Source organism: Nicotiana tabacum, chromosome 17 (assembly GCF_000715075.1).
Source record: "Nicotiana tabacum cultivar K326 chromosome 17, ASM71507v2, whole genome shotgun sequence".
NCBI lineage: Eukaryota > Viridiplantae > Streptophyta > Magnoliopsida > Solanales > Solanaceae > Nicotiana > Nicotiana tabacum.
The window spans coordinates 72,981,496-72,992,404 of NC_134096.1; the positions used below are offsets into that span (position 1 = coordinate 72,981,496).

Below are 10,909 nucleotides of genomic sequence, written 5' to 3' on the forward strand. Positions count from 1 at the left end.
CACAAGGGCGTGGAGGTAAGTAATTAAGGATAATTATAGGCGAGTAAGAACGTCAAAAAAAAAAAATCTTTCGGGTATACGATATAATAATCCTGCAGCTTTACAGGAGTCAAAGGGTCTCTCTTAAGTACTACAATGAAAGACTAGATGAGAGAATAAGGAAGAAGGCTTCAACTTAATCATAGTGACATAAGGAAGAAATGGTCTTGTAACAACAGTCTCACAACAACATTGTATGTACTCCATAAGAAAGTGGCACCTATCGTGGCTAATGAACGGGAAGAAAAAAAATCAAAAGATGATATTTGAGATCATATGAGTTACAGGAAATTCCAGTATTTGTAGGCAATGAGATAAGCCATGTATTTATGTAATAAGTGGCAGAACGACCATAAAAAGTAATCGCTTATGTTTAAAGACAACTAAGAAAGCACAAGAAGAATTATCTGACCCACGACTTAGAGTTAGTCGCGGTGATTCATGCACTAGAGATGTGGAGGCACTATTTGTATGACATTTATGTTGATAAATATACTGATCATAGGAGCCTTCAATATATCTTCAATCAAAAGGAATTGAATTTACGCCAAAGGTGATGGTTGGAGCTACTAAAAGACTATGATGTTGTTATTTTATACTATCCAGGAAAGGCAAATGTAGTAGCCGACACCCTCAACCGTAGATCTATGGGTAGCATGTCATATTTACAGCCAAAGAAGTGTGGGATAGCCCATGAGATTCATCAACTAGCTAGTCTTGGAGTTCGATTACTGAACTCAGGTTATACTAGAGTTACTATTCAGGACACGGCAACATCCTCTTTAGTAACTGAAGTGAAGGAATGCCAGTATGAGGATCCTGTGCTAGCTCATTACAGAGATACATCCACCTCAAAAGTAGAATACACCATTTGAGATTACAGGATATGGAGTCCTTAGATATCGAGGTCGATTATGTGTTCTAATGTGGCAGGGTTGCGTCAGCAGGTTATGGGAGAAGCTCACTATTCTCATTATTCTATTCATGCAGGAGTGACGAAGATGTATCATGATATCAGGGGATTATACTGGTGGGACGGAATGAAGAAGGATATAACAGAGTTTATTGCTCAGTGCCCTAATTGTCAGTAGGTTAACATTGAGCATCGAAAACCCGGTAGATTATTACAAGCTATAGAGATTCCGACTTGGAAATGGGAAGTAATTAATATGGATTTCATCATAGGCTTACCTCGTACCCAACGTAAGTTCGATTCTATATGGGTTATTGTCCATAGACTTACAAAAGCAGCCAATTTTCTGTCTGTCAGGACTACTTATTCAGTAGAGGATTATGCAAGACTTTACATTAGGGAGATAGTACGACTTCATGGTGTCCATATATCTATTATCTCAGATAGATGTGCTCAGTTTATAGCTAATTTCTGGAGGTCCTTACAAAAGGATTGGGGACTCAGGTAAGTCTTAGTACAACATTTCATCCCCAGACAGACGGTCAGGCTGAACGTATTATTCAGACACTGGAGGATATGCTACGGGCTCGTGTGATGCACTTCAGGCGTAGCTGGGATGATCATCTTCTACTTATTGAGTTTGCATATAATAATAGTTATCATTCCAGCATTCAGATGGCTTCATACGAAGCTCTTTACAGACGAAAGTGTAGGTCACCTATCGGATGGTTCGAGGTTGGGAAAACTAAGTTAGTAGGACCAGAGTTGGTACAACATGCAGTGAGAAGATTAAACTAATACGGGAAAGGCTATTAGCAGCTCAAAGTCATTAGAAGTCTTATGCAGATAATCGACAACGAGGCTTGGAGTTTCAGGTAGATGACTGAGTATTCCTAAAGGTATCACCGATGAAGGGCGTTATGAGATTAGGTAAGAAAGGAAAGCTTAGCCATCGGTACATTGGACCTTATAATACCCAGAGTAGGCCAAGTAGTATATGAGTTAGACTTGCCTTCCAAATTGGAGTATGTAAATCCAGTATTTCATGTGTCTATTCTCCGTAGGTGTATTGGAGATCCCTCTAAAGTCATGGTATGAGAAAGAGGCGTAAATGGGGGAATGCCCTATCTTTGGATTTATTCACAGAATAATTGCCTAGACGGCAAAGACAATGTTAAAACTATTCGTAAGAGATATCCGGTTATGAGACCGATAAGCACAACAGTCAACATTCGAGGACGAATATTCCAAAGGGGGGAATGATGTTACACCCACAGTATTACGTCGATGTTACACCCTATAGTATTGTACGTAGAAATTGTCGTAAGATAATTGACCTCGGTTCAAGGGAAAGATTATTTGGAGATTATAAGTATTATGCTACTTCAAACAAGTGATAAGTAAATTAGTGAAGGTGAGAGAGTAAGCGAATTGAAGAAAGTGAGTTTTCGTCGAAGTTTGACAATTTGGGGATAAAATACGGTCCAAGCTATAATACTCCGTATTTATGGACTTGTGCCATACAAGGTACCATATGACCATGATAGTGAGGTGTATAAGGTATGTTAAAAGTGATTAGTATTTTAAGTAATTTAAGATAATTTTTAATTATGTAGGTAATTGATTAATTATTGGATTAGTGGGGGATTAATAAGTTGATTAAGAAAAAGGGTAAATTATTTTGGATAAACTTGATAGGCTCCTAACGTGGCAGCAAGTTTTGGCCAAATTAATGACTCTTAAGTCATGTAATTTGGTGGCACATTAGAGGACTTGTGGCCAAAGTCATCAAAGTATGGGGCCCACACCCACTAATACAAAAGACTTCTTGAATTCACAAAATAAGATACTTACACCTCTAAAGTGACGGATGAACTTCAGCAGAGAAAAGTTATATAAGATTAGGATCAAATTCAAAAGTGATGGCAAATGGGGGTGGACCCCACTGTCCACTAACTACAACTATTATATTTACTTTTTGATAGATAAACTTATGTCTTGAATATTTATGTATATCATCGGCAACGCTTTAGCAAGTGTGGAGGAAATAAATATTTTGCCTCTTCTCAACATAGTTTAGAAAAAAGTCCCCTTGAGAAATATGAGCTACAACGTGTGGAGGTAAAGATATGTCCTTGCATGGAAGAAAAATGCGAATAATGACATAGAGATTATGCCTACATCAGTTTCCTCCGGATAATTGCAAATCAGTTTCAAAGCAAAGTAAGTTAGAAGAAGAGTATGATCTTTCTCAAAGACAGTATACAGGTTTTGCGCACCACCTCGATCTCGTTGTGCTGTTTTGGCGCGGTTGTTAATCCGGGCTTTCTTCTATGTGAAGTAAGGAGGAATAAGAGTATTTCTTGGAAAACATGGTAAGACTTTTCCTCTCGTTGGTATATTTAAATTCTTCCAAGTCATTGCTATATTGTAGGATGAGAATTATTATGGGATTAATAACAGAAACTCGTATTTTGACGTTGCTATTGTTGTATCATTTATTAGGTAATTTTCTAAGGTTTTTTTCGTGGCTGGAAATTATTGGAGTAACTTGGATATATAGTTGTTGTCATCATTGATATGTGATTTGAAGAAAAGAAAATATTTAAGAAGTATGTTTGATAATCGTAGCCGAGCTTGCCACTCGTTATATCATATTTTGGGCTATAAAACTTGCTGTGGGAGTTGCTAGTTGTGTTGTTGTATTACCTTGACCATGGTAGGTTTGAGGGAATGATAAGAACTGGGAAAATGTCGCATGTTTCATTGTAGGATTGGTTACCTTCTCTTATGGATTAAGAGAATTATTCGTGTGGTTGACAATAGTATTATTCGTGTTATTGATAATTATGTATTACTGGATTGCTCTGGTTAATGTTATTGGTATATGGTATAGGAGGGGGCTCTTGTTACGGGGGAGATGCTGCCCAAATTTACATAAACGAGCTACTAGTTTAAGTTGCAGACTTAGCCTTTACTCAACACTAATTTTGAATCTCCGTATGCTATAGTAGATTGAGTTGAGTTGTTTGAAGAATTGCTTGGAAGGTATTACAGACTCAATAGAGTTAAGTTATATTAAGGCTATCCATTCTTTCCTTTTGGCATAATCCATATGAAACAAACGAAACGTGCAAATGCTGAACTTTCATAAATGACTGTATTCATAGAAGTATTAGGGGTGCCTATGTTCTTGATTCCCCATGTGTCCTATTATTATATCTTCTATTCATGAGTCTCAAAAAAATACATAGGTTGCTAAAGTTTATCCGAAGGCATATTGATCTTATGACATTCCAATAGATTTTTTTGACTTACTTCATTATGCATTGCATTCATTTATACATGTACATTGACCCATGACCAGATGACGTTATATACGCGTATATTATATGTATATGGGATATGAAAAAAGGTTATTGCATTATATACGTACCACCACCTGATCAACTGGTATATGTTGATGATTTTGCTCACAGTGGCTAAGATGATATGATGGGATGCCCTCAGAGGCTTGATGATGTTATGTACACATATACCTATGCATGGTATGACATTTATACGCACATGCATGACATTATAAATTTTCATGATTCACAGAGCTATTCAAAATTATAGGTTGAGTTCTTTACTCCATGTTTCTTTCATGTCTTTTATATACTACTAGTTTCTCGGTACGTGCGTTGCACGTGTGTATCGAGTTCATTAATACACGTTATTGTAAACTAACATTAAAATTATCAAAATATAGTTTTAAGCAAGTATAAGTATACATGAAAGAATATAGTATAATATTTTGTGAATGATCATTGAGGATCGTCGTCAATTGAATTATTCGTCCGAACCTACAAAGATGAACAATCAAAGTGTAATTACATACATATGATTTGAATACTTATTTATAAATTTGAGGTTAATAACTTATAATTAAGTGTATGTCACCTAATACTTCCTTGTAGACGATATTCCTTGTGTATGTTCCTTCCATCCATTTTGGTTGTTCTGTCATAACCAACACTTTAGTTGTCGACATTGATATCCCTCTTGAAAGTGCAACGTATAGTTGTCCATGTGAGAAAACATGTTGTGGTAGATACAATCCAATATTGGGTATTGTTTGACCTTGTACTTTATTTATTGTCATTGCAAAACATAAGCGTACATGGAATTGTTTCCGCATGAATTTAAAAGGATATCCTTCATTTTCAGGTGGACTAAGTTGGATTCTTGGAATAAAAACATGTTTCTTAGCAGATTGACCCGTTGTAATTTCGGCATGTATGACATTGTTGTCAAATCCTCTACAGATCATCCTTGTACCGTTGCATAAGCCATTTGAAGGGTCCAAATTTCTAAGTAGCATGATGGGCGCATTTTCTTTCAAAACTAACCTATTAAAGGAAATATAGATATGTTTAATTTTATTGGTATTTTATAAATTAAAAAGTATACACACACACATAGAGTGAAAGAAAGAGTTTAAGAGAAACTTTAGTGACATAATAGGTTTGCCGATGTACCTATGTGGAGGAAGACTATTTGGTGTTAAAGTGTTGAGGTATTCTTCTTGATAGTAGTTGTTGGTATCATCTTCTGCAGAGTCAAAACTAATAAATATCTTGCTTTCACCAGGAAACTTGGCTATCAACATTTTATTTAGTTGATCTACAAATTCATTTCTACTTGCTAAGATAGCTCTTTCTATTATAAACTGTGCAGAACTGGAATTTTGATGTAGTGATGGAAATATTTCTCTTATCAAGAATTCCTCTGCTCTTTCATCACTATTGTGTTTGACAACTATTTATTCTGGAAGGCGTAATAAGTTATCCTTTACTGTTTGCACATCCCCATTACCAACTCGAAGTAAGAAATTACTGAAATTTGGATCTGCTCTTGTTGTCATATTTGTTGTGAATTGTATCTTTTTCATTAAAGGCCATAAATATGATTTCACTAAACTTGCATTAACCGTCTCTGCTCTTGTAGATTTTGGAACAACTGGCAATACTTGTCGAAAATCGCCTCCAAAGACCATTAATTTTCCACCAAAAGGTACATTGACATTCGTGAAAACTACTGTCAACTGTTTCAATTGTTTGACGCTTTGCCATGGTACTTCATCCCATATTATTAATTTTGCCTGTCTTATTAACTTAGCAGCACCGCTTTGTTTTGACATTTTTGTCATAGTTGTATTATTTGTTTGAAGAGGTATGTCAAATCTAGAGTGAGTTGTATGACCTCCTGGTAATATTGCGGCTGCTACACCACTAGTTGCAGTTGCCAAAGCTATCATACCTTTTGATCTAACATTTGCTAGTAATGCATGATATAAGAATGTTTTTCCAATTCCCCCAGGTCCATCTACAAAAAATAATCCCGTTGTTCCAGAGTCTACACTATGTAATATGGTCTTGAAAGCTTGTGCTTATTCATGATTCAACTTTGATTGTGCCTCATAATCTACTACAGGTACCTTCATAGACATTTCTTCAATTATTTCTCTACATTCTGATGTAATTTTTTGGCAAGACTGTTGGTTGATTTTTGATAAATCATATATTTTCAACACTTTTACCCATACTCTCCAAATAATAATTAACACTTTTTAGTGTATGTTGGAGTTGAGTAGCAGGTGAATTTTCATGCATTTTTGAAAGTCTGCTGACATATCATCGTAATATGTTTTCCATAGATTTCTAATATCTGTTGGATTACAATGAGCTAAAATTGTTGCAAACAAACTTCGAAGAGCTGATGGCATTTTGAAGAAGACAGCCTCACGTAAACATTCACAAATGCTATTATCTGATTCTAATAATCCTCTTTGTTTGGCAGCTTCTTTGAAAGTTTCACATTTTTTCCATTAACAGTTAGCAAATCTTCAAATGAAAATGGTCCTCTAACGTGATTCAGTAATAATCTCTCGTAATATCTTTCACCTTCTCGGGAATTAGCTATATTATTGATTTGTAAATGTTAATAAGCATGATTTAAGAAGTGAATAATAATTTGAATTTAAGTAATAACTGTCTTACCAATAGTAATCCGACCAGTCACATATCGTGTTTTTCTTTTTGTCCAAATTTTGGGCTGCGGATTCCAAATATAATGCTCTGAAAATTCTCTGTAAAGATAATTTCGTGCCTCATCGTCTATTGAGCATATTCTGAAATACTCGGTGAGCATAGAATGCTTTACAATGTCTGAGGCCATCACATTTATGAGATTTTGCTTCTTCCAATAGTACACTAAAGTATGGATACAACAGTAGAACATAAATATTGATGTATTTCCAGAAAGAAAAATTGTTATAAATTTTTCTATATGTGTTAATTAATTTTAGTACCTGCTTGATTGTCGGGTAGATGTAGTTGAAGGTTAATAACTGGAGGTTGCATTTCACTTAGATTAAACTAATAAATTCTCCATAGTGCTTCGGCGGAGAGACCCATCGTGCATCTTGGAAATTTCTAATTTCATCAACTATTTTTTCTCCATCATTCGACTCAATATAAACTGCACACCTATCATATATATATATAAATATATATATATATATATATATATATATATATATATATATATATATATATATATATATAAAGATATTTTCTTGTTTTTACTCCTGAACAAACTTCTACATTGATATGGTAATTATATCTCATCAACAAATATGGATTATAAGGCACAACCCACTGGTTATTCATATTCATTCCACAAACATTTACTATTTTCCCATCATTTCTTCTCCTATAAATAGGATATCCATCTTTTTCTTGTATTGATTTGTTATTGAATGGTCATGGATAATGGAATTTACATTGATCATCCTTCATGCATGGACTTGTTCGCCGATTTTTACCGCAAGATCCATGCATCATATGCCTTATAACTAATTCATTCAGGTGCGGCTGTTTGTCCTTGTCAGGCAATTCTCCAGAAATAAATCTATCATACTGATCTGCTGTTGCTATCTTGTGACCTTCTTTAAGTATGACCAAAAGGTGTATATGAGGTAATCCTCTCTTTTGGAATTCAATGGCAAAAACATGTGCTGCAATAGGGCCAAATATTTCTTTGTTGAAAATTTGGTCTTTAAGGTCTTGCAACTTTGCTCTAAAAACTCTAGTCACTAAGTGTGGCCTATCTTGAGGGAGTTGACCTTCGCACAACTCTTCTTGAATCTCTACCCATTCAGTGTTACATGTCATCGTAATAAATAGATCTGGTCTTCCGAAATGTTGAACCAGAGCCATATCGTCCATGTAGCGTCTCTGCATATCCATAGGACCCACATTGAATGATGCTGGAAGTAATACCCTTTGACCAACTTTTTCTCCTCTACATTCTCCTGCCATAATACTATCCACGATACCTTGATATATCTCCCTTCTGAAATTTGATTGTTCAAATCTAAAATATTCCAGTCTTGTCGTTTCTAATTTTATATATATATCAGCCACAAATTGTTGCAATAATCTACCATATAGTAGTATTATGCAATTATCTTCTTTGCGAATTTGTAGTTTATAGTAATAATACTCTCTACAAGACAAATATCCTTTAGTTTCACGATGGACACCTATAAGTACTATTTGTAAATTGAAAATTAATAATAATTTTAAACTCTTAAAAATGTATTTGCATAATTCATAAATATTACCTTGTTCTTCATTGGCAAACACCTCAGTTGCAGATATAAATGTTTGTGCATTTGTGCTGGAACTGGCACTTTCATTTGTCATACTGCAACTATTAGGATTGCGACACTTCTTTATTCCTTGATGCCAACCTCCTTCACCTTTTGGAAAAAGTAAAGGATATTGCAGGGGGTCATAACAACCATAGTAAAGTCTAATTCGATGTTTGTTGTCTGAATGTTCATAAACCAAAATATCTCTTTCAAATGGGATATTAGGATTATTTTTGTCTATCCAAATTGCTGCAATTTGATCTATTGACGGTTTGTTGTACACCCGTTGATCTAAAGAAGCAGTCGCTGCTATTCAAACTTGTAAATTTTGAAATGTCGGCTGCTCTTTTAGCTGTGAAAAGAATTGTGCATATGGATTTTCATCCATTATTTTCTTGATTTTTGCCACGATTTCCTCTGATAATTTCGCTTCCTGAAGTTTTGATATTCTATTGCACAATTCATTATCTGTATCATAGAAGTACAACTGAAAATAACATGGATTATTATCATGTGGGACTAATGACGGAAGATGATGATATATTTGTCCTTGTGCCTTAAAAGTATAAACTCCTTTTCTTGAAGATGCTATTTCTTTATCGAGCTTAACTCCAAAAGATGTAAAAGCAAATATGCTATTATATGCTCGGATATTTTTTCGGAATAATTTGACTTCTTCTGACTCAGCTACAAATAATTCATATAACTCCGGCGGAACGTCATGGGTTGCCAGTTTGATATATCCACTTTTGCAACAAAATTTTGGAGGCTCATATTGAAACCTCTTGGCATGACAAAATGTACATTCAGGAATTGTTTCCAACTTATGAGTATTTGAAGATGATAGGTTGCAAGTAGTTCCGTCTAAATGAAATAACGAAAAAGATTATTTTTGTAATATTATTACAAATGTAATGAAAACAAAGAAAATCAGTCTAGGTTAGTGCAGCAAATATACCTTCATTTTGGTTTTCTTCTGATAAAGCAATAAGTGACCAGTTTCTTCTTTGCCTCTTCGGTCGTGTATCTTCAAAGTGTGCATCGTTAAAAGGTTGAGTGGATGCAGCATATTTTTGCACCTTCGCAATGCTTTTTTTAATGATGAATTTTCTATTATGCAAAAACAAATATTAATATTTTGTGACAAATAATATAATATATATTATTATATGCACATATAAATGATCTATATTGTATATGATCATGATAGTACGAGCCCCTAATCGAAGCTTATAATATTTTGCAATAAAATACACAAATAAAAATATGAAGATTAAATAACATATGTATTTTATTTCTTTTTAATTTAGGGATAGTTGATCATAATATGGTGAGTTAATTTATTTTCTAAGGTATAAATTGTGTCACCTGAATAGTCCATCAACTTGGTAGTATTATTTCCATCTTTATCAGTTACATTAGATATTGCAATTGATTTTCGTTTGTTTCCTGTCAAATTTATTATTTTATGATATTAGTAATTGAGAAAAGGTTATATTAATATCGATTAAAAGAACTTGGTGAAGTTTACCTATTATTTTGCGTTGGGGTTTGTCACGAGTTGCCATGTTTAATTTGCCTGCATGAGACGCAATTTTATTTTTTATTTCTCAGATATTTTTATAAATTTATGTTATCCTACATAGATCGATTAATAACGCGATTGAATAAGTTAAATTACAAATAGTCAAAACAATATAGAGTAATAATTTTTAATGTTCGTACCTCAACAGGCTTCTTCCTTAAATCAAATGATATTCTATTTCATATGTAACGATTTCAGTAGTTGATATTTAAATTTACAATAACAATGAATTATTTAGGTAAATATATACCTATAATATGTAGGGGCTTAACGCCTTTTCCAATTGAATAATTGCCTCTATGTAAAAATAGATTAGATAATCTGTAAAATGGATACGATTAAAAGTATTAGAAGAATTATGGTTGGAAATAATATAGTGAAGAATGCAAATTTCATTTAATGCTTTGCCAGCACAATTTGTCTTTACATAATGATATAAGAAGAATTAAGTTTACAGATACGATAATACTTCTACCAATACAACTTGACAAATAAAAGTATTTCATAGTTTATTTGGCCATAAAGAAAGATCACTATTTTTTTTCAACTTTGATTTTTTTTATTAATAATAGGACGTTGATCTTCATTGTTTCTTTTTGACCTCTTCCTTCGTATCTTTACCCGATTTATCTTCCTCTTGAACTTTGATTGTGGCAACGTCTTGAAATTCATG

The 10,909-nt window shown here is 33.8% G+C and overlaps 1 protein-coding gene across 1 annotated transcript; it reads right to left on the reverse strand.

Annotated features, from left to right (window-relative positions):
• Positions 1 to 4,758: 4,758 nt before the first annotated feature.
• LOC142171927 (uncharacterized) lies at positions 4,759 to 5,603 on the reverse strand. The gene is made up of 3 exons (XM_075235650.1): positions 5,473 to 5,603; positions 4,902 to 5,343; positions 4,759 to 4,797 (listed from the first exon to the last, which is right to left on the reverse strand). Exons 1-3 carry the CDS (start codon positions 5,601 to 5,603, stop codon positions 4,759 to 4,761), a joined length of 612 nt encoding a protein of 203 aa, XP_075091751.1.
• Between the last annotated feature and the right edge of the window lie 5,306 nt (positions 5,604 to 10,909).